Source organism: Pagrus pagrus (assembly GCF_965226575.1).
Source record: "Pagrus pagrus genome assembly, chromosome: 21".
Classification (NCBI taxonomy): Eukaryota; Metazoa; Chordata; class Actinopteri; order Spariformes; family Sparidae; genus Pagrus; species Pagrus pagrus.
The window spans coordinates 6,505,543-6,528,205 of record NC_140208.1 but is presented as its reverse complement, the minus strand read 5'-3'; the positions used below and the strand labels follow the sequence as shown (position 1 = coordinate 6,528,205).

At 42.0% G+C, this 22,663-nt stretch overlaps 1 protein-coding gene across 3 annotated transcripts in view; it reads left to right on the top strand.

Moving 5' to 3' along the window:
* Nucleotides 1–18,337, top strand: part of fmnl1b (formin-like 1b) — a 53,797-nt gene extending 35,460 nt beyond the window's left edge. For 2 of the 3 annotated variants that reach the window (XM_084342293.1, XM_084342291.1), the window contains 25 exons: nt 1,019–1,102; nt 1,842–1,925; nt 2,510–2,583; nt 2,913–2,996; nt 3,170–3,313; nt 4,254–4,341; nt 4,694–4,770; nt 4,911–5,004; nt 7,446–7,520; nt 9,491–9,601; nt 9,753–9,902; nt 9,985–10,086; nt 10,236–10,479; nt 10,925–11,167; nt 11,324–11,448; nt 12,389–12,591; nt 12,687–12,921; nt 13,549–13,617; nt 15,137–15,217; nt 15,305–15,434; nt 15,571–15,734; nt 15,827–15,928; nt 16,081–16,173; nt 16,553–16,667; nt 17,592–18,337. In XM_084342293.1, coding sequence (XP_084198419.1) covers nt 1,025–1,102; nt 1,842–1,925; nt 2,510–2,583; nt 2,913–2,996; nt 3,170–3,313; nt 4,254–4,341; nt 4,694–4,770; nt 4,911–5,004; nt 7,446–7,520; nt 9,491–9,601; nt 9,753–9,902; nt 9,985–10,086; nt 10,236–10,479; nt 10,925–11,167; nt 11,324–11,448; nt 12,389–12,591; nt 12,687–12,921; nt 13,549–13,617; nt 15,137–15,217; nt 15,305–15,434; nt 15,571–15,734; nt 15,827–15,928; nt 16,081–16,173; nt 16,553–16,667; nt 17,592–17,692 — 3,066 coding nt within the window. In that variant the 5' untranslated portion in view covers nt 1,019–1,024 and the 3' untranslated portion in view covers nt 17,693–18,337. Of the gene's footprint in view, nt 1–1,018; nt 1,103–1,841; nt 1,926–2,509; nt 2,584–2,912; nt 2,997–3,169; nt 3,314–4,253; nt 4,342–4,693; nt 4,771–4,910; nt 5,005–7,445; nt 7,521–9,490; nt 9,602–9,752; nt 9,903–9,984; nt 10,087–10,235; nt 10,480–10,924; nt 11,168–11,323; nt 11,449–12,388; nt 12,592–12,686; nt 12,922–13,548; nt 13,618–15,136; nt 15,218–15,304; nt 15,435–15,570; nt 15,735–15,826; nt 15,929–16,080; nt 16,174–16,552; nt 16,668–16,905; nt 16,986–17,591 lie in introns of all 3 variants that reach the window. The other variant, XM_084342292.1, reaches the window with a different exon arrangement.
* Nucleotides 18,338–22,663: the final 4,326 nt, after the last annotated feature.

Sequence of the window (22,663 nt, the reverse complement as noted above, 5' to 3'; positions counted from 1 at the left end):
AAACAGTTGTAGCAGGACTTGTTGGAGTTCATCGCCTTACTTGAATTTTACATTGCGATGTTCATGCTGAATCTATATATCGTCAGCCCAGCAGAAACATAACAATGAGACATTTGAACTTTCTGCAAAGACAAAGAAGTTGTTTGCTCATTACCAGTAGCCATCACCCTACTATTACCGGCTCTCGGTGACACTGACTACAGCTGACAGCAGCCTGAAGCTCAACATAAAAAGAGGCTAAGACTTGCAGCTGAACTGCACAGGAGCTTTCTGTCATCTGTTACTGCAACTCGACAAACATCCACCAGTGGATAAAATGTGCCACAGTTTGCAGGTTAGACAGTTTATTAGCCAGATCGCTGACAGAGGCACTTTGGACAGTTAGAAAACCTACCTGCTAATTCATGTGGTTAAACAGGAGTCCACCATGTTTGTGCCACAGCTCAGAGCAAACAGACTGAACACAGGCTCTGGAGAGGGACTGCAGTCTGTAACGTCACCGCTAACGCCACCCAATCCTACACACTCGACCTTTAATTTTCAGTGCCACGGCTAACAAGATGCTTCCTGTGCCTGGCTTGTAACCTTCAGCAGGAGTATGTTTCCATTGTGTCTGAGCAGCCGATCACTCGTACACCATCACTCCCACTCAGAGGCTCGAAGGCCAAAGAAGCATTTCTGATGTTTCTCCAGAGACCTTTTGTTTCCTTCAGTGAAAGAAAACATTACAGTTCATTTAAAATGTATCAACAGGATGTGAATAAATAACAGTTTTGACTTTATGACATCTGTGTAGTGTGTTGTAGAGACGTCTACTGAAGTTAGCATACTAACCTGCAGGCTCCCAGTCTGAACCACTAACTGCATGGCTTACTGAGCTAACTAGCTAATAGCAGCTACAGTTAGCAGTTAGGTTGTCCTTAAAATGACCAAACCAGATAAATAATGAGCACATTCGTTAATTCTTGTCTGTGATTCAGCAGGTTTAAGTCCTCTCTTCTTCTCTCTCTGTTTCCAGAACACGATGAATCTTCCTCCAGACAAGGTGAAGATCCTCAGTCAGTACGACAACGAGAAGAAGTGGGACCTGATCTGTGACCAGGCGAGTCCGAGCTCGAGATTTTCATCACGCTTTACACCAACAATGTCAGCGCCGTCCACTCTGTCATCACTCACAAACAATCGGATTCATGGCTCATGGTCTACGTGCAGCTGACTTACAGTATAAGCAGTGAAGGCTGATCAATATACTGACACAGTGTGAATACCATCCAGATACCTAAACACACACACACGCAGGAGGAAGCTCATTAATATTGTACATCACCGTAGTAACCACAGGGGGTCCATAACAACCTGAGTCATGACGAGAGAGTGGCAGAGGACACCTGTCACTGTCCCACTGTGACTCACTCAGCTGTTATTAATCCAATAATAATTATAATTCTGCAAAAACGAAGCCAGAAACATTTCACTTTGATTTCTGTGAGCTGTTAATGAGTCTTTTCCTTCAAAGGGCAATTTAAAAAACTGAGAAAAATGTTCAGTTAATGGTCCGAGTGGGACTGTGTGTGCGTGTGTGTGTGCGTGTGTGTGTGTGTGTGTGTGTGTGTGCTGCACCACAGTTGAATCATTTCTGGAAACTTGTTAAGATCAGATCTATTTGCATAAGAGACGCTGTGTAATCAAACTGGCTGAGCTGAGCTCTGCCCTCTGGGCCCCCCCCCCCCCCTCACTGCAGCGGCAATCAAATATAATTAGAGGTTTGTGTGTGTGTGTGTGTGTGTGTGTGTGTGTGTGTGTGTGTGTGTGTGTGTGTGTGTGTTTCTCTGCATCTTCAGGAGAGGTTTCAAGTGAAGAATCCACCGTCCGCCTATCTGGATAAGCTGAAGAGTCATCTGGATCACGGAGGAGTCAGTCGGAAGGTGAAATAAACTCACATCACTCTGCTCAGGTTAAAGTTGAGTTTCTGTTTGGTGTGAAAATAATGACAGAATAATTTTATCAGAGTGTTTCCTGGAAAAATGGTGTCGATAAAATTCTTTATCTTTTTGTGGCAAAGACTGAAAATAAGCGATTCTACCGACGTAGAGAACTTATCTCAGACGTGAGCGCAAATATTTACAAGAACGTGAGCCTTATCAAGTGAGACACACCTTTAAAGGAAAAGTTCATCCAAAAACAAAAATTCAGCCTCCTCATCCTCCATGCTGATGGAAAGTCAGGGGAAGTGTCGTAGTCCACAAAACATTTCTGGAGCTTCACAGCAAAACAGCGTTGCAGCGTTCTCCTAAACAACTGAAGTAGATGAAACACTCAATACTGACAGACCAGGTGTACCAGTTGACACACACCTACATACTGCTCGCATAAAGCTTTTGTTTTGATTGTGATTGATTATTAAATCCTCTACAAATCTGTGCACTGAACTGTTTTGGCATCTTTTTTGTATTTTCTGAATAATTAACCATTTACTGACCCTATAACTTCGCTTCATGTGCTCTGTCAGTTTAAGAGACGCGTGCAGGAATCCACTCAGATCCTGAGAGAGTTGGAGATTTCCCTCCGGACCAATTATATCGGGTGAGTCTCACTCCAACTCTCATCTGGAAAACAGGACTTTGTAGAGTCAGAAACAAATGAAAGTTGAGCTGATAAGAGCTTCAGATAAAACTTCAGCACACTGTTAAATATTCACAGATGTAAAAAATGAGTTTAACTGAAGCATTTGAGACTTTAATTATAAATATGTTCATCTACATGTTAATACAGTGTAATTAGATTAAACCTGTGTTTATATGTAACGTCGGTCATAACTTAACATTTGCAAGATGTGACTTGTGTCTTTAAATGTTACTGTTGTGAAGTTTTCTGTTTCCTGGTGTCTCCCTGAATGTGTTCCCTCCCTGCAGCTGGGCTCAGGAGTTCCTCAACGAGGAAAATCAAGGCCTGGACGTTCTCGTGGATTATCTGTCGTTTGCACACAGCGCCGTCACGTAGGTATCAGCCAGAAACGCCATTATTGTTAATTCCTGGAACAGTCGAGTCTGAACTATTTTTGTGTTATCTCCTTCACACAAACACTTCCTGTCACTGAATCAAACAATCTCATGAATACGTCTGCGGGCTGCATTAGTGTGAGAGTAATCTCTGATTCTGTGACTCACAGGTACGATGCGGACACTTTGGACAACGGCACGCTGCCCACGGACAAAAACAAAACTCTGGAGAAGTCGGCGGAGGATCTGAGCAGAAGTGCCAGTAACTCGCCGACTCACAGCGGCTCGAAGGCCAGCAAGACCTTCACAGTCAGGTCAGTGAGTGACGTGTGATGGGTGTGATGTCCCAGCTGTTCAGATGGATATCTGTCCTTTTCTAATAGGAGCCAGGCCAAACCAGAGTTGTCCACATACTTTTGGCTATTTAGTGAAGCTAAAAAGACAGCAGGTTGTTCTTTATACATTGTGATTTGCATTAAATACCTACTGCACATGTAGACATGCTGTATACTGAATGTACACAACCACATGAAAACACAGAAATCCTTCATCTGATCACTGATTCACTTCAGTCACCACCAGCAGCCTCTGACAAACTGCCCTTAATCTGCTTCGACAGATGACACGGTTGTATTTGACATCCAAAGACGGTTAAATCAATACAGAAGACACACTGTCAAACAAACAAAATGGCTGACTGGCTCATATCACACACACGCACGCACGCTTTGTTGTCATATCGCGTCAGGTTGTCGTCGTGTTTTACAGGTTTGAACTGTCGAAGGCTTTTTTAACTTCTGACAGCAGCCAGAAAATAATTTAATAAGTCCTGACAGCGGATCACACCAAGAACATGAAGTCTGGAGGTTTGTGGCGGAAAAGGGGCGTTTGTGTTGATGTCACACTGCAGATGAAGTTGTGACACTTGAACACACACGCACACACACACGCACACGCCCGCAATCTTAACCATCTAATCTGAAGCGACTGCATTCTTGTCATACCGAATACGCCTGTGTGTGTAGGTGTTGTGCGACTTGTTTGAGTGTGAATGTGAGAAATGTCAACACACACTCGAACCTCTCATTACACAGGGGGGTGTTCGTCTGCAGCGCTCCTTTGTATCTGCTACAACTTTTGCCATATTGCAATCTGGGAGTCGGCGATTGATGTATAGATTGTGTCACACACAGTTGCAGTTTATCTCAGTGCAGGTGTAGGGACGACAAAGCCGTAACTGTCTCTCCACAACAGGAAAGCCCTGAGGACGTCTCGTGTTGTGAGCCAGACGGACGACGTTCACCTCTGCATCATGTGTTTACGTGCCATCATGAACTATCAGGTACTCCAAAGCGCCTGCTCAACGTGTAGTTAAAAAAACACCTTTGTTTCCTCCTGGCCTTCAATCTGACAGATACAGTGTGTGTGGAAGAACATTTCTGCCAGCAAAAGAAAAGAAATGATTCAAAGTTTTAAAAACTAAATCTACTAATGAGGAACTTGGTTATTTTGGCTTCTGACCGAGTAAATGAAATTTTAGTTTAAGTCAAAGTTCTCTCATTTCTTTCTCTTATTTTCTGGCGGTCATTCACTTCCTCGGATAAACAACACCTAACGAGTCAAATGATAACTGTGTGTGTGTGTGTGTGTGTGCGTGTGTGTGTGTGTGTGTGTGTGTGTGTGTGTGTGGTCAGTCTGGGTTCAACCTTGTGATGAAGCATCCCTGCTGCGTCAACGAGATCACGCTGAGCCTCAACAACAGAAACCCGAGGTACGGAGCATGAACTGTAATCTGTGTGTCGGTGGGGGTTTTTTTTTTTGGGGGGAAGAAAAATACAAAACGTGTAAAAATTTTAAAAAATGAATAAATGAAAGAAGAAGAATAAATGTGCCTTCAATCATTCTTCTCAGGACCAAAGCTCTGGTGCTGGAGCTGCTGGCGGCCGTGTGTTTGGTGCGAGGAGGCCACGACATCATCCTCTCCGCCTTCGACAACTTCAAAGAGGCTCGTAGACTTTTTACTGAACAATCATCTGTTTACATGCATTTGAACTTGTCTGGAAATAAGTCTGACCACCTGTGAAGTCGCCCCCTGCTGGCCATCTACAATTCTTGTGTTGCAATGATTCACACACACGTTGTTTTCCTTCGTCCTTAAAACTATTTCCACTTCATGAATCTGTTCACTTCCAAGCTGCGCTCCTGTGCGAGCAGCAGGGATGACTCAACCCACATCCCAACGCATATATTTTAAACTACGCTTAACTTAGAAGCGGTGTTAGCGTTACAGCAGCCACATACCAGCAGCCCTTTAATGCATTTCAGAGCAGGTTAAGGGGAACCCCGGCCCCACCTGCCTCCCCCCCGTCAGCTGCTCGGCCCAGTTGTCACAGCGCCAGACGAAAACTGACTGAAGAGGCGGAAATATGCGAAACACTTGTTGAGCTCCTCTGACCTCTCCTTGGCCTTCTCTCATCTTTGCCTGAGAAAGCAGCAACTGTTGCCGACCCGTCGCCTCCTGCGGCTACAACAACTCAGACGGGAAGAGAACGAACCTGAACCAGGAGCGGCTATTATTAGTGAACTGCCCTGCAACAAGCAGCAGCAGCAGGAGTTTCTATTGTAACTTCATTTAAAAGACCTCTGTCATTTTATAAAACATTACTCAAACAGGAGGAAATAGTTCATTTGTTGGGGACTATTTTCAGCAGTGGATGAATCCACATTTGGCGCTCTAGTGCGTATTTGTGGCAGCAGGACGGTGTGTGTGGGATTGAGTCAAACTAAACTGCAGTGTGTGTGCAGTAGTGTGGCTCATTCATGTGTTTTTAACAACAATGAGGAAGAAAGATATCGGATGATGCATGTTCGTTGTTTGTTCTGGTGTTTTTTATGTGGTTTATTGACAGAAATCACCAGATGTAATCTTTGAATCTGAACACATGGCTCAGGTTGTGTCAGAGATCTGACACCAAAGCTTTCTGTGGATCGGCGTCGATGAATGTGATTTCCTCAGGCTTTGGATGCACGCACGATAATTGTTTGTAGATACTTTCACTGTTGGTTTTGGTCGTTTTACAGGAAAATAAAAGCGGTAAACATCAGCAGACTTATCCTGTGAGAAAAGAAAAAAGAAGTGAGAAATGACAACCTGTCAGTTTGTAGTACCAGACCCTCTGGCAGCGTCGGGCTTCACCTCGCCCGGTTGATTAGTCCAGCATCAGTTACCACAGCGGTGACTTGAGTATCACACTGAGTGGCTCTTGTTTTGGTGCAACGCCGACGTGTGTGTGTGTGTGTGTGTGTGTGTGTGTGTGTGTGTGTGTGTGTGTGGGCGAGAGAGACTCGGAGAAAGATAGAACGAGCGATAGATGGCTGGTAAAGCAGAGGCAGGCGGGCGCTGAGCCAGCAGCTGGCTTATGTGTCCCTCAGTAGCAGAACGTGGGCTTTGTTTTGGGCTGCGCAGGCTGTCAGGTTGGCGTGCTGCATTATTTAGGCGACATGAGTGGGCAAAAAGGGGGGAGGCAGAGTGAAAGACCACAAACAGACAGTACCACTAATGGAGGAGACAGGGAATCTGCTGAGCTGTTAGTAAAGAAAACACATTTATCACTTAGCCACATATTTTTTCCCTGTTTTTCTCCCAAACAAACACTCGTCCGCTGCACTGTGGGGGAAAAACCACCGCAGCCTTGTTTTTAATGGTTCGCCTGCAGAATGAAGAGCACGCTCGGCTGTGTGTAATAGAGCAATTATCCTGCACAATACGACGTGTAGTTGGTTTTATTATTGCCTTTATTTCTGTTTGTGTCTCAGCTCGGCTGAACCTGAACAGTGGGGGAGGAAGAACCAGCATCTTGTGTCTTTTTTTATTTGTTTGGATCCACATCAGCCACTCGTCGTCTGAGCTGTTCTTACACACAATGACATGATATGAAACACTTAAAAAACCTACTACAACGATAAAACTACTAATGGCAACAACAAGTACTCACATATCTATCTATCTGTACAAACTTGAAGTACTTTCCTTGAGTATTTGTATTCTCCTCTCTCTCATCCCATTTCCTGTCACTCTTTCCATGTCCTAAAGCTACAAAACGCCAAAAAGCAATGATTTTAAAAAAAGGGACTTAAATAAATCTACTTAAACAGACGCAGATTTCCCACAAACTACATCCAGACCACATGTTCGCTGAGGTATGTGTGTGATTTGTGTGCGGAAGAGTGTAAAGTCTAAACAGACAGGAGGATTATTGTAATATTGTTTTATAATCCATCTTCTGTGTGCGCACACTGCCCCCGTGTGTGTGCACATGGAGAGGACATCATGTAAAAGTTTATTTATTCTGGTCCGTCGTCAGAAGAAAGTCTCACACATCAACACAATAAAAGGAGATCCAGCCGCATCTGATTTGTTTTCTTCTCTGAATGAATGTTTTTCAGGTGTGTGGAGAGAAGAGTCGCTTTGAGAAGCTCATGGAGTATTTCTGCAAGGAGGACAGCAACATCGACTTCATGGTAAAGATGCTCCTGTGCGTCCAGATCTGAGTCACTGTTTGGATGTCTTTGCAACTGACGTGGACGTTATGAACTGAATAACTTGTTTTTTTTGTTAGTTGTTTTATTGTTTTTAGTCTGTCTGTCGATATTTCACTGTTTCAAAACAGAAAAAAAATACTTTGCACATCTATTTCAGGAGCCAGGTGTGTAGGTGAGTCATAAGTAGGCCAAAAGTTGCGTGCTAACTCCTGCACCTTATCTAACTTTCATATGATACCAGACCTTCATCAGGCAAACAGAGACGGTTTCACTGTTTAAAAGTGATCGGAGGGAAAAAAGACTAAGAAAGAAATGAGCTTTTTTTATTAAGTTATTTGTTTTTTAAGCACTCAGCTGAAACCATGACACCCGTCAGCCATCCTGTGAGACTACATGTGATTTCATGTAAAGTAATACTACACAAAGAGGAGGAGAGGAGTTTAATAACTCGATGGAGCGCTCCACTTGATACCGGTCCCGGTCATCTGATACGCACGCTTATAATCACCAGTAAAATCTCATTGTAATTAAAAGGAGAGCTGATAAACGTCGTCAAGTGATGCCACTTGTGTCTGATGAATCTGAAGACTGAAAGTTTGATGGATGAAGGTTTAAGATGATGGAGGAGGGATGGATTAAGCGTTCAGAGGGAGGGAAGGCGGGTGAGGGGATGGATGATGGACCGGTGTCCGTTGGAACGATACTGGGGGGAGTTGAGCCGTCTCTTCATTCAACTGGACCCTTTGGTTCCTGTTTTCAGACGAGAGAGAAAGAAGGGAGACGGGAAATAAAAACAGGGGTTTGAGTCGTGGGGTTTTTGTTTCCTAACCTATTTATAAGACTTGTTTGCCGTGCAGTTTGAAAGAAGCGAGCTGACTGATATCTCTCCTGCAGGCTGCATTAGCTGCTGCCAGCACAACCCACAGGAATCTCTAAATGAGCTGTCGGTGGTTTAGTTGCATTGTGGGCAATGTAGGTGCCAGGTGTTGACAAGAAAAGTGTGTGTTTTGAAAAAAGGTGTTATCTCAGGTCCATCATGAGTCAGATAGTGCGATTATGAATCAGTGAAGTCACCGTTTTAAAATGACTAATGTTATAATGAGTAATGATGAGAACTGTGCTGTTACTCTGACACGTTATACGTCCGGACATAATCTGTTTCTGCTGTAAAACACACTGTAAACATTTCCATACTGACTTGCTGTTAAAGCAGAGGAGAGAAAAGGAGACTAATTGACTAATTGTCTTTATGATAGAGGCTCTGAGTTAACAGAGCCATTCACTAAATGTCAGTCATCCTATTAATTAAACAGACTGTGTGCAGGACGCGACAGCAGTCGACTGAACAGTTTTAATGTTGTCGTGATCGTTTGATTCGACTCATTTTTCTCTCAAAACTGTGAGAATGCAAAATGAACTCATGTAACATTTAATGGTTGAACCCGCCGATATGAATGCGTTTGAGTTCAAGCTGTCGAGTTACTGCGAACAATGAGTTTCATTTGAATTCAGCATAAATTCACAGCTCCAGTTCTGTCTAAAAGATGTTGAGTTTAATGTTACAGCAACAAAATGTGACTCCCCTGTTAAAGATGGTTGATTGTCGAGTGTCATCCCCACATCGTCCAATTCTTCCGAGTTTGACAACCTGGGATTTGAGAGTCAACACAAACTGCAGGAAGTTATATTTTGTTGCTGTAAGACAAAGAAAAGAAGAACTGAAACAGATATTTGGATTGTTTTCTCTATTCATTTCTAAAATGATGAATCATTTCTCAAAATAGTTCTTGATTGAGTTTCTGTCGGTCAGCTAATTATTGCGGTATGGATTTTATTCTGAAACATCTGAGTCATCGAGTCGTTACCAACCACAGTAATCTCACCTGCAGAGTGTTTCGCCTCGTCCTGTCTTCAAACAGCAGCATGCATCACCTCTGTTTGTCCACCAGGTGGCCTGTATGCAGTTCATCAACATTGTGGTTCACTCAGTGGAAAACATGAACTTCAGGGTCCACCTGCAGTACGAGTTCACCCGCCACGGGCTGGACGACTACCTGGAGGTGGGTTTGACCTTTGACCCTTCAGTCAGAGGACATTTCATTCCTCCTGCAGTTTAGAGCGCAGAAGAATCTGCATTTTACAAATCATAACATGTTGTTTTTTAGTGACAACGTGGTGATTACTGGCTGTATTTCCTGTGTTTCTGAGCAGAAGCTGAAGTTCACAGAGAGCGACCGGCTGCTGGTGCAGATTCAGGCCTACCTGGACAACGTGTTCGATGTGGGAGCTCTGCTGGAGGACGCAGAGACCAAGAACGCTCTGCTGGAGCACATGGAGGAGCTGCAGGAGCACAACACACAGGTACACACACACACACACACACTGTCCATCTCTGATCACAGGTGATACAGACACAAGTGAAAGTCGTGTTTCTGCGTCTCAGTTGAACAACAGGCTGGAGGAGAATGAGAAGGAGGCGATGGAGAAAGTCTCCGATTTGGAGAAGAAGCTCATTCAGACCACGAAGGAAGTGGAGCTCCTAAAGGTGGAGTTCACCATAAAATACGTGTTTGTCTTCTTGTTCCTCCAGTTGAATGTCTGAGCTTCAGTGTGTGGACTGATGCGTGTGCAGAGTTTGACACTAGAAAGCAGTTTTCATATAGAGATGGTGTTTCCTGGTGTTGTCTGTCGCAGGAGAGTCTGCGTGAGTCGTGCTCTCAGGTGACTCTTCTGCAGCAGCGAGAACGAGAGAGAGAGCTGGAACGTGAGTGGGAGAGAGAGCAAGAGAGGGACAAGGACCGGTCCACTCAGGCCCTGAAGGAGCTGGAGTCCAGAGTCCAGGATCTGGTGGAGCAGGGGCTGGTCCGGATGGAGCGCTCCTCCTCCGGTCACCTGGACCTCCAGGTGGTGCCCGTCATCCAGCACGTGGTAGAGAAAGGTCAGAGCCGGGATCTGTTACAGAAGTGATGAGGAATATCGTGAAACTCTCGTAACCTGAGGGCTGGTGGTCAAATATATTGAGTCTGAAGCCGAGCGCCTCGTCCTCCGTCTCATAAAGCTGCTCTGCATGAGGAGACGAGTCGCGACGCCTCAGGTTCTGTTCTTGAATTAACTTTCAGATGAGACAGGAAGCAGTCGCATTAAAGTCCATGAAGAAATAATGAGTATTTCACTTTTCTTGAAACTTTATTTTAGCTTCAGAAAGAGACATTCTAGTTTCATCTGCACCGCCGACAAAAACTGCCACTTACTCTGATCGAGCAGCTTTGCTAGGAAATGTCATATTCACTCACATGTTGTGACTTTGAACAAAAGCAAATATATTCAGTTAGTTTGAGGCGCCGGTTTAACTTAAACTAACAGTGTTGTTGTTCCTCTGACAGCTAAAGATGAAACAGATACAGGTAACGACCACGAAGCCGCTCCTCCCTCCTCAGACCCTCAGCCTCACCTCTCTGAGGCTCCTCTGCAGGCAGCAACGGTTCAGCCTCCTCCTCCTCCTCCTCCTCCTCCTCCTCCTCCACCACCGCCACTTCCTGTCTCAACTGCAGCTCCTCCTCCTCCACCACCAGCAGCTCCTCCACCCCCGCTGGCTCCTGGAGGTGGTTTGACAGATGTTAGCTCCGGTGAGTCCACAGCCAGAGACGAGCAGGGCTCTTTTTCATTCATACAACATTTAGTTTAAATATGTTTAAGATGGCTGGAGTTTGGTAATACCAGAGAAAAGTCTCATAGATAAAAGTTTTGATGAACAGATACGTTTCTTTTATTCGTTCTTGTAGGTTATAAGAAGAAGAAACCCATCCAAACCAAATACAGAATGCCGCTGTTGAACTGGCAGGCGCTCAAATCCAACCAGGTGACAGGAACCGTCTTCAACGAGCTGGACGACGAGCACATCCTGGAGGTCTGAACACTTCCTGTTTCAGCTTTGTTTCGACTGCATACTGTATACATTTCATATATATATTTTATTTTATTCTTGATTAAGATTATGTTTATCGTTGACACTACAGCTGAGTAGGTTCAACCTTTGACGGATACATATCTTCATGAAACTTCCCCAGTTGTTCACTTTCATCAAGACAATTATGTTTTATATTACAAGTTTTCTCACATTTTATGTGTACATATGCAAATGATACATGATCTCATTAAATTTGCACCAGTTTTCAGACATTTGCAGAGCAGATTCTGAACTACAATAAACTCCTGAATGTGTATTTAGGACATTTTCTTACTTACTGAGTGAAAGTAAGAAAACAAATCAGCCAGTGGAAGAAGTAAAAATGTCTAAAAAGAAGTCAATCACATGTTACTTTCTAGGTAATTGCGTCTTAAAGTAAGTGTAATGACATATTTTGTCAGAAATCAGACAAGTTTTGCAGCGTATTAGGATTAAAATGGTGTAATAACACGTGTGTGTGATATAAATACACACCAGTCAGTTTCATGTCACCAGAGAAGTCATGCGGGTGAATAAACAGCGTGTTATTCAATGGTTCATTGAATGCTTTATAATAACAGTATTTTATTTTACCAGTCTTGTTTTTATCCAGCGTCTCTGCTCTGAAACTATAATTTCCCCGATGTCATTCACACAACAGACGCTTTTCACAGCAGACATTTTGACTCTAACAGCAGGAAGACCACAGGTGAAGCACATTAACGTTAACAACGGCTCCGTTCTGTCAATTGTTCTGGTTTCATTTGTGCTTTTTGTGCCACGACGAGTCAAAATATCCGCTTTGAAAAACGTCTGTTAGCTTGTTTTTTTCCTCACTGCGCCGCCAACAACATGAACGTCATCATCAGCTTTAATTTCATCTCTCTTTCACCTTCCTCAGGAGCTTAACATGGCTGTTTTTGAGGAGCAGTTTAAGACCAAGGCCCAGTCCACCCCTGTGGACGTGGGGACCCTCAAGATGAAACGGGCCCACAAGACCCCCAGTAAAGTGTCTCTGATGGAGGCCAACAGGGCCAAAAACCTGGCCATCACCCTGCGGAAGGAAGGAATGGCTGCGTCTGACATCTGCTGCGCGATAGAGACGTACGTACCGAAAATCATCTAAACAATACGACTCTGCAACAGATAAATCTGCTGTGCTGGATGATATTTCCCTCTGCTTCACTGCGTCCCCTCAGGTACAACCAGAGAGCTCTGAGCCTCGACTTCCTGGAGCTCCTCGAGCGCTTCATCCCCACAGAGTACGAGATGAAGCTCATCCACAACTACGAGTGCGAGGGCAGGCCCCTGGACGAGCTCAGCGAGGAGGACCGCTTCATGGTGCGCTTCAGCAAGATCCCGCGGCTCTCCCAGCGGATCAGCACGCTCACCTTCATGGGCAATTTCCCAGAGAGCGTCCAGCTGATACAGCCGGTGAGATCACCGGAGGGGAGGGCAGAACGTGAACTGTGTTTAAGAGGAGAGAGGGACGTGAGGTGGCAGGCGTCCAGGCTACGCTTTATATTAAGAGCCTCCATGCTGATGGAAAGTCAGGCGAAGTTTTGTAGTCCACGAAACATTTCTGGAGCTTCACAGCTAAACAGCGTCGCAGCTTTCTATGAAACTCGTCCTGACTTTCCATCAGCATGTTGGTGAGGAGATAATGACTGATTTTTTTTTAATTTTGGGGTGAACTGTTCCTTTAAGCAATCCATAAACTGTTAACATGTGATCATAAAAGTCTTACAATCTAACAATAAACATGTTTACGATGCTATTATTAAAATTAATCTGACAAAAGTCTTAAAAAGTCTTTTGTGTTTATAAAATGAGGGACTTGGTAAAGTTAATCTAAAACATGTCTTTGGCAGTGGAAAGTGTTTCACACAGTGATTATCTGGCTCGTGGAGCTCGTTTCTGTTTTGGCTGAGACTGTCACAGTTTTAACTTTAATACATTTAAACCCAGAGACTGACAGTAAGTTAATCGCGGCAGACTGTTGTAATCTGCTGTTTTACACAAACAAACAATCATCTCTGTAATCTCATCTCTTCCTGGCAGCAAACGAACGCCCTCATCGCCGCCTCGATGTCGATCAAATCTTCCAGCAAGCTGAGGAAAATCCTGGAGGTGAGTTCAGAAACATTTATTACGGACGGCAGCTGATGTTTGAGTCATGTTTCACTTTTATAACCGACCCTGATATCACGTCTCTGTGTGTGGGAGTCGTCTGTTAAATTACACAGTAGGATGTTAATTGCAAAGTCTTGAAGTTGAATAACCTTTTAAACAGGATCCTGAGTGCAGAGACATTAACTCTGTGTTAGAGTTCAGTTTGGTAGAAATGGCATTCAATTTCAACTTCTTATTTAAAACTAGTATTTGACCTTTATTTAAAGCCGTGGTGAGCATGAGACTAACAGATTTTTTTCAGGGTAATATCACCTTTTTATTCAGATTATTTATTTATGTTTAAAATTATGACCATAGTGTCTCGTAGAAAATAATGTAAACACTTTCCATCACAGCTCAGTGAAAACAAGCTAACGGGATAGAGAGTAACAGTTGTAACAGTTGGTATTTCTGGGTAATGCGCCAAAAACAAAGATAGATACGAGTCAAAACTATTTAGTAATAAAAAAAAGTAATCTTTTATATACGTCAGACTTCGTAATAACCGTATTATAATGCTGAAAAATCAAAATGATATGTTTAACACTGTTACTCGTCACCTGGAAACACTTTTCCGTGTATTAAGCATGAATCTGGGCTGCAAACTGCTAAACTAACTGTTTGTATTTAATATTAGATTAAACTAAACATCAAGAGGCTGAGACATTTCATGTTTTATCGCTCTCTACATGATTTCCACGTCCTATAAAACTGATAAAGTCCTCGCTAGTGACGTTCGGTGGATATAAAAATTAGAAAAACTATTGAGGAGGAAACTTTTTTGCTGGACAGAAAAGAGACAAATTTCTTATTTCAAATTTAAAATGTAATTGTTCTCTTCCAACTCTTTTTATTGGCGTATGAGTGGAGGACCTGAAGTACGGGGTGTCCAATTTAAATGTCCACCAGGAGCGTTTTTTTTATGAACGTCCTGCGAGAATTAACTTAATAACGGGCGAGAGCAGAATATATGATCGTGATCTGAGGACCTGCAGTCTTCTGCAGCCGGACGATTTGGACCGAATGTAATGAAGAACAACAAATCTCTGTCCGTGAAGCTGAACTTACTTTAAGTTCATGTGTGCGGCACTCGTCTCTTCGCATGATGCAAACAGCAGATCTACTTAAGAAATAACCAGCGACAGGCTGTGATATAATCACCATATATCACGGCCTGGACCGAGCTATTGCTTTTATGAAACGGTTACAAAGTATGGCAATAAAAGTTATACAGACACGTTCAGATGTTCATAAAGTCTTTATAGTCCTGATCTTTAACGTTTCCTTTTTGTAGCATCGAAATCGTGAAATGTAATTGTCTTACTGTGTCGCCTGGATACGACAGAAACAAGTCGGGATTAGACGTCATCACTGTTTTATACGGTTATTAAACAACGTCTAACAACCAGTCCGATCGCTTGATGGGAGCTATCTGTTTATGATGTGTCGATAAAGTGTCTGTGTTTCTGATGTGAAGATCATCTTAGCGTTTGGAAACTACATGAACAGCAGCAAGCGAGGAGCAGCGTACGGCTTCCGCCTGCAGAGTTTAGATCTGGTGAGTAAAAACAATGAAAACTCTGAAACGTGTCAGTGCTTTTCTCTGTAATACGACAAATGTCACCATTTCGTCTCGTTTCCGAAGCTGCTGGACACCAAATCTACGGACCGTAAGCAGACGTTGCTGCACTTCATCGTCAGCATCATCCAGGAGAAATACCCCGAGGTCCAGTCCTTCTACTCGGAGCTGCACTTCCTGGATAAAGCGGCGCTGGGTGAGCTCATGAACAGTGACGGCGTTGAGGTGCAGCAGCTGTAGATTGAAGCTGCACGACTTCTTCTTCCCCCAGTTTAAACAAGAGTGAGCCCCAAGAAATTATTTATTTTAGCTCTGTTGTGTTCGTGTTGCAGTCTCTCTGGACAGCATCCTGCAGGACGTGCGCTCTCTGGAGCGAGGGATGGAGGTGACGAAGAGGGAGTTCAGCGTGGAAACAGACAATCCTGTCCTCAAGACGTTCATCAGCAGAAACACGGAGCTGCTTCAGTCCCTCATCGCCGACGGAAAAACTGCCCAGGTCGACTTTAAATGACGCAAAATAAACCGTAATCGCATGAGATGTTCTGGACAGCTGTCGAACATGAACACATTTTCTTTTCTGTCTTTCAGGACGCGTACGACTCTGCTGTGGAGTACTTTGGAGAGAACTCAAAAACCACTCCGCCCTCCATGTTCTTCCCTGTGTTCGTGCGGTTCATCAAGGCCTACAAGGTCAGATAACGCTCGCTTTTATCGACTTCTGTCGCAGATAGCCGCTTCACTGATAACGAGAAACAGATTTTACTGTAAACCTCCGGCCGGATCAGTCCGTATCATCCGACCTTCAGATGGAGATAAGTTCAAATGCTTCTTTCCTCCGACAGCAAGCTGAGCAGGAGAACGAGCAGAGGAAGAAACAACACGACCTGAACTGTGACGCGCCGTCAACTCCACCCAAACGCGAAGTCACCGAGAAGGTAACGCCTCAGATTTTATAAGCAAAGTGTGGCCCCGTCCGAGGCGGCTGTAAACAAAGAGCCACGCCGAACACTCACCAACAAGGAACCACAAGCTTTGCATACATGTAAAACACACACACACACACACACACACACTCTGAGTGAGGCCGTAACAAATCAGGCGAGCGCAGCTGCAGGTTTGTTTACAACCTGTCTGATAGTGTGACTGCTCGTATTTCTCGCCGTCTGAACCACAGCAGAGTTTGTCTCACTCAGCTCCGACTGTAAAACACTCTGAGCTGAGGAAAATAAAACCGACTCCAACATTAATCATGAGAGGAAAACGCAAAAGCTGTGAAGACCTCGCTGATCCTTTGAAACTGGGTTGCTGTTTCAGGCGTCGGTGCCGTCCAGGCTGCCTCAGATGGATCTGATCGCAGAGCTGAAGAAGAGGCAGGTGTCTCCTCTGGTGAGGGAGGGGAAGGACGGAGCCATCGAGGACATCATCACAGGTGCTCGACACACTCCACAACCGCACTGCTCAGTGTTAGCCTAGCTTAGCATGGACACCTTTTTCTTTTTCAAACTGCAGCTGATCTCATTCTGCTAAACATTTCACCACGTTTCCTCTTTCAGGATCTTCAGCTTTTTTCCCTCTTTTCTTTGAAGGCTTCACTCACTTGTAATCCGTCCTTGCTTCTTTCTCTTGTTTGTCCCTCCTCTCTTCCCATCCCTCTCTGGTGTCTTCAGCTCTAAAGTCCGTGCCCTTCACGGCTCGTTCTGCCAAACGCTCCTCTCGTCTGTTCTGCGACTCCGTCTTCATCGACGAGGTGACGTCTTAAAATCCCTCCGTGTCCGTTTCTAACCAGCTGCTCCTCTCTGTCTGTTCACCTTTAAAGCATATTCAACATTTACACCTTTATCTTCGAGGGGGAATCACATGTGCACGTTTAAAGTCATATTACAGGCTGAGACTGAAACATATTCTGGTACAACAACTACAGTGTATACACGTAATATTACACTGCATATTCTCACACTGTCTGCACGTGAAGGAGTATTTTGGATGCAGTTTTACAGTCTTTACGCTCTGTGACGCTCAGTTTCTCCTGAGACGTCGACTTCTTTTCCAGCTCATTTGAAACTGTCTGTCTGATGTGATTCACTTTTACTCGGGCTGTTACAAATACCTTCTTTCTTTGAGTTTAGAAGCTCCTTGTTGAAGTTTTTGAATGTCTTTCGTCGTATTTTATGACATCATCACCCTAAAAATCCTTGAAAAAGATCAAGAAAGTGAAGTAATTAGGCTTAAAAGGCCTGAAAGTGAACAATGTACACAAGAATGTCCAGATTCTTTTGGCTACGGTACATTAAAATTAAAATGTTTATAATAAAACATCACCGGGTCGTTCATCAGAGTGTCTGTTCGTCCTCAGATTTAAGGAATCAGCCGTACAGACGGGCGGACGGCGGCCGGCGCAGCGCCAAGTGGAAACCAGGACAACAGCTGCACGTGTCCTCGGACATCTCGCTCTGAGGAGCCACAGACCAGAGTCAACGCTTTAAAAGGCACAAAGATCAGATATTTAACTCACTGTGACATCGTCTTCCTCTCTCGTGCACATTGAAGATCACTGAGGCGAAGCTGCACGTTTCTGAGACAGACCAGAGTCTAAATCTCCGACACAAACTGAATGAAGTAAAAAAAACCTGATGATTGTAGAAAAACGTTCTGTGATTCGAGTAATCAAAAAATCAAAAAGAGTGTGTTTTAGCCGCACTCGATGCTGATGACACTGGACGTCCTCTGAGCTCGTTAAGACGACGAGATTAAAGAAGGAGCCACTCAGCTGATCTGTGCTTCATTAACGCTGCTCAGATATCGCAGCCTCAGCTCGACGTGACTCTTCAGAGGCTTCGCTGATGAACTCTGATGGACACAACGTCATAAATCATTTTGATAGTTTCTTAAAAAAAAAAAATGCTCCACATGTGATTTTTTTAATTGGTTTAATTTGAAATAGAATATTAATCAAACAGTCCGTCTCCGTCTTCAAGCAGCTCTCAGAGATTTAGGCTGAAGATTTGTAATATATTTAAATTATTTTTAATACTGAAGTGTAAGAGCGAGGAACTTCTGCTTTACTTCTGCATTTCAACAAATAAAACGTTTTATACCGTTTGTGGTCTCGTGTCCGTGAGTTTGTGTTCACGCCTCTCATGAGCCTTTTTGAGCTAAATGCTAACGTGTAGCAGGTGTAATGGTCAACATGTTAAGATGCTAACATCTGCTAATTAGCACTAAATACAAAGTAGTGCTGAGGATGATGGGAATGTCATTAGTTTTGCAGGTGTTTGGTCATTAGACAAAGTGTTAATAAACTGACCTACGGAAGCCCTGAAGGGACAAGTGAGGACTTTATTACTTTCTGGTTGTTTATTTTCTGAGTCTAAATTCATGTTGTTATTTATGACTTCAGAACTGACGGGGAAAAAAGTGTTGCCAAAATAATCTTCAAGTTTAAGTTCCTTATTTTCTACCATCTGTGAAAACATCTGGGAAAAAATGTTCAGAAAAAAAAGTATTTTTCATGTGTGAATAAAAAATTCAGGAGGAAAAAACACTGAGGAGGAATTTTTCACTTTTATGTGTGAATTTTTTGGTTTCACATATTTTTTTTTCTCCTACATTTTTTTTTTTTAGAAAATGGATCACCAGAAAAATAAATGTCTTCACTTCCCCCTCAGAGCTTCTGTCATTGTTTATTCTCCTGAAAATGTATAAATCTTTGTTTTGTTTTTACTTCTCATGTATTTCAACATTATTCTGGCTGTTTATAGTTGCCAGATATTTTTCCTCAAACAATCACGACTTTATCTCAAAATATGACGAATTCGTCCAAAAAAACCCTCTTGTGTTATTGTTGTTCTCAAAATATTACAACTTTATTTTCAAACTCTCAGAATTTTCTCCCAAAGCTGCCTAATTTTATAAGATGTGTCATTAATTGGAAATAACATGTATTGTCCTGTAACGTGGATTTACAGCCTAATTTTATAGCAATGTTAAAAATATCCCATAAAATTAAAAGATTGTCATAAAAAAATACTTTTCTTGTAAAATTATGACCTTATTTCTCATGATGTTACTTTATTCTTATAATACTACTTCATCAATATAAATGTGAGCAGGATCTTTGAAATTCAGACGTTGGTTTATGTAACTAAAACATTTCAGCTGATTTGGACAAAAAACGATCGGTCAAACAACAATTGTGACGACAACAGGTCAAAATGTTTCTTTTGTCTTCTGAAGGGAGACAATTAAAATCCTGTTTGTGTTTTAAACGACCATCTGTCAGAACAACCTCCAACTCTGCAGAATTAATTTGCGTTGTAAATACAGACGGTTTGTCGAAAGGAGAATAAAACAGCGCTTTTTGCTTCCAGTGAAGGAGGCAGGCGAGTGTGAAGTGTGGAACATTTTCAACATTTCAACCGTCAAGTTTCAGACAAAAGGAAAGTTGCAGAAAAGAGGAGGAATCTCAGGAGGAAACCCTCGTAAAGATACTAAAATAACGACTGTAATGAAAGAGGAAGACGGTGCTTCATATCTGAGAGGCAGTTTTTTCTAAAACACCGTTAACAAAGTTTAAAAACCATCGCCGGTGAACTTTTCCTCTTTCAGAGAGTTTATGAACTGTGGCAGCAAAACGGAGCGTCCCCCTGCTCGTGACCTTTTGCTCTCTGCAGATCTTTAAATCGATCAGAGATTTAAAAAATAAATAAATACGACCGACAGCAGCTCTCAGGAGAAAAACCTCGAGAAGCCTCCTCTCATGTGGTCAATTACCCCGGTTCAACCAGCACAGACCGAGCTGAGAGTGTTTACTGTCCGACTGCCAACACTGGTGTACAAAACATGAGCTATCACTGAGGATTCACACAACATCAACATGAAGCTTCTCCAGCTGATCACTCACATTAAGACCAGTATTTTTTGCATTGCAAGTTTTCTGATATTTAATGGTTAAATATGGAAATGAGGTGTTCATCTAATTAAAATGCAGCAACTTGCAGGAATCTAAACGTTGGATAAAGTCAGGTTCATTAAAGTCAAATGTTCTGCAGAGGGAATTTTAGATATCTCTCTTTTAAAACTCCAAAAATCAGAAAATAAGCCATAAAAAACACATTTCCTGCGAGTTTTTATGATTAAATCTTGAACGATAGATGAACATACCTCGCTGCAGAAACATTCAGAATACAAACAGGAGTAAAAGTGTAAAGTTTGATGTGTAAGAGCGGCTGAAGTGCAGATTTCTGGCTCAGCGGCCTTTAAAGATCTGTATTATTAAATTACAGACATTTGACAAGACAATTGCACAGAGGGTGAAAACTTGGACAGATATCGCCGTCAAACTTCTCCAGTTGATCACTGACATTAGGATAATTCACTTTGTATCACAAGTTTAAAGATATTGTATGTTTAAATATGCAAATGAGGCATTTTATCTGGCTTAAAATGAAATAATTTGCATTTCCAGATCAGAAAATAACAGAAGTGGAAACACTGGATGAAGCCAGGTCCAAAATTCTGGTGATACATTAAAGTTAAAGGTTTAAACTGAGGGAAGTTTGGATATATCTTCTTTTATCGCTCCATAAATCAAAAAACATGACATGTTTTTAGGAATAAAATATTACATAAATCATGAATGATATATGAACAAACCCCTCTGTAAATCCCTTCAGGATATGGTTAAGAGTCAAACTGAAAGGTTTAGTGTGTGTAAGTGCTGCTGGGGGAGATTTCAGGCTCAGTCTGAGGAAAAAAATTTAAATACTGTAAGTATCGTGAAATTTCAGACATTTTAGTCAAAAAATGGTGAAAAGGGTAAAAATGTTTCCACTATCACCATGAAACCTCCACAGCTGAGCACTGACATTGAGTGTTTTTTGATTGACAGGTTCCCAAATGTTATATGTGTGAATATGCAAATGAGGCATTCATCTAATTAAAATGCAGAAAATAGCCATAAAAAAGTGGATTTTCAACATGTTTTTAGGGATAAATAAATGAATGATGGATGTGTTTTTCTGCATTCTGGTGATATTTTAATATTGAAGATACAGTCGGCCTCTGTGTGCTGTATTTATCACAACAAAACACTGTTATTAACTGTTGATGTAGAAAAAGGACAACTCAACACTTAACTGCACGAGAAGCTGAATATTTATTGTACAATCTGAACAATACGGTTACACAATTTGTTTTGGTCACAATCACAGACGGAGACGGTCCTTCTTAAAAAGCATCCGGTCTTGATTCGACGATTGCTGTCGGCTGTTCAGCAACTTTGTTGGACGAAAGTCAGCTCATGAGCCTGTAAAGTGAACGTGATGTGCTACGTTTGGTACATTGGTCAACCTCGGACGCGTCTGTGGTTTCCACAAACGTTAACTGCTGACGTTAAGAGCCAAAGTATCATATTTTTGAAAATATTTTTAAAAACTTGAAAAACACTGCGGAGAGAGAGTGTTTTAATCGCTTGATCAGAACTTCAGAGTGGTGAATGTGTTTGCTGCTCGCTCCATTATATAAACTTCTATATTTGTCAGATAGTGATGCAGATCTTGGTACTTTTTATTTAATGATTATGACTGTTTACATAACAGTTGTGACTTTGTATATTTCATAATCAACACTTTTGATCTCATAATTTCATTTCATCACACAATTTGGACTGTTTATCTCGTTATTGTGACTTTCATCTCATTATAATGACTTTTTATCTCTTAATTGTGACTTTCATCTCATTATTATGACTTTAATCTCATTAGTATGACGCTTCATCTCATTATTATGACTTTTGATCTCATTAGTATGACTTTTCATCTCATTATTATGACTTTAATCTCATTAGTATGACGTTTCATCTCATTATTATGACTTTTGATCTCATTAGTATGACTTTTCATCTCATTATTATGACTTTAATCTCATTAGTATGACGTTTCATCTCATTATTATGACTTTTGATCTCATTAGTATGACTTTTCATCTCATTATTATGACTTTAATCTCATTAGTATGACGTTTCATCTCATTATTATGACTTTTCATCTCATTATTACTTTCATCTCATTATTATACCTTCATCTCATTAGTATGACGTTCATCTCATTATGATGACTTTTTATCTCTTAATTGTGACTTTCATCTCATTATTATACCTTCATCTCATTAGTATGACGTTCATCTCATTACTAGGACTTTTCATCTCAAAACTTTGACTTTCATCTCATTATTATGACTTTTCATCTCATTAGTATGACTTTTCATTTCATTAGTATGACTTTTCATCTCATTAGTATGACTTTTTATCTCTTAATTGTGACTTTCATCTCATTATTAGGACTTTACATCTCAAAACTTTGACTTTCATCTCATTATTATTACTTTCATCTCATTATCATATTATCATGACTTTCATCTCATTATTAT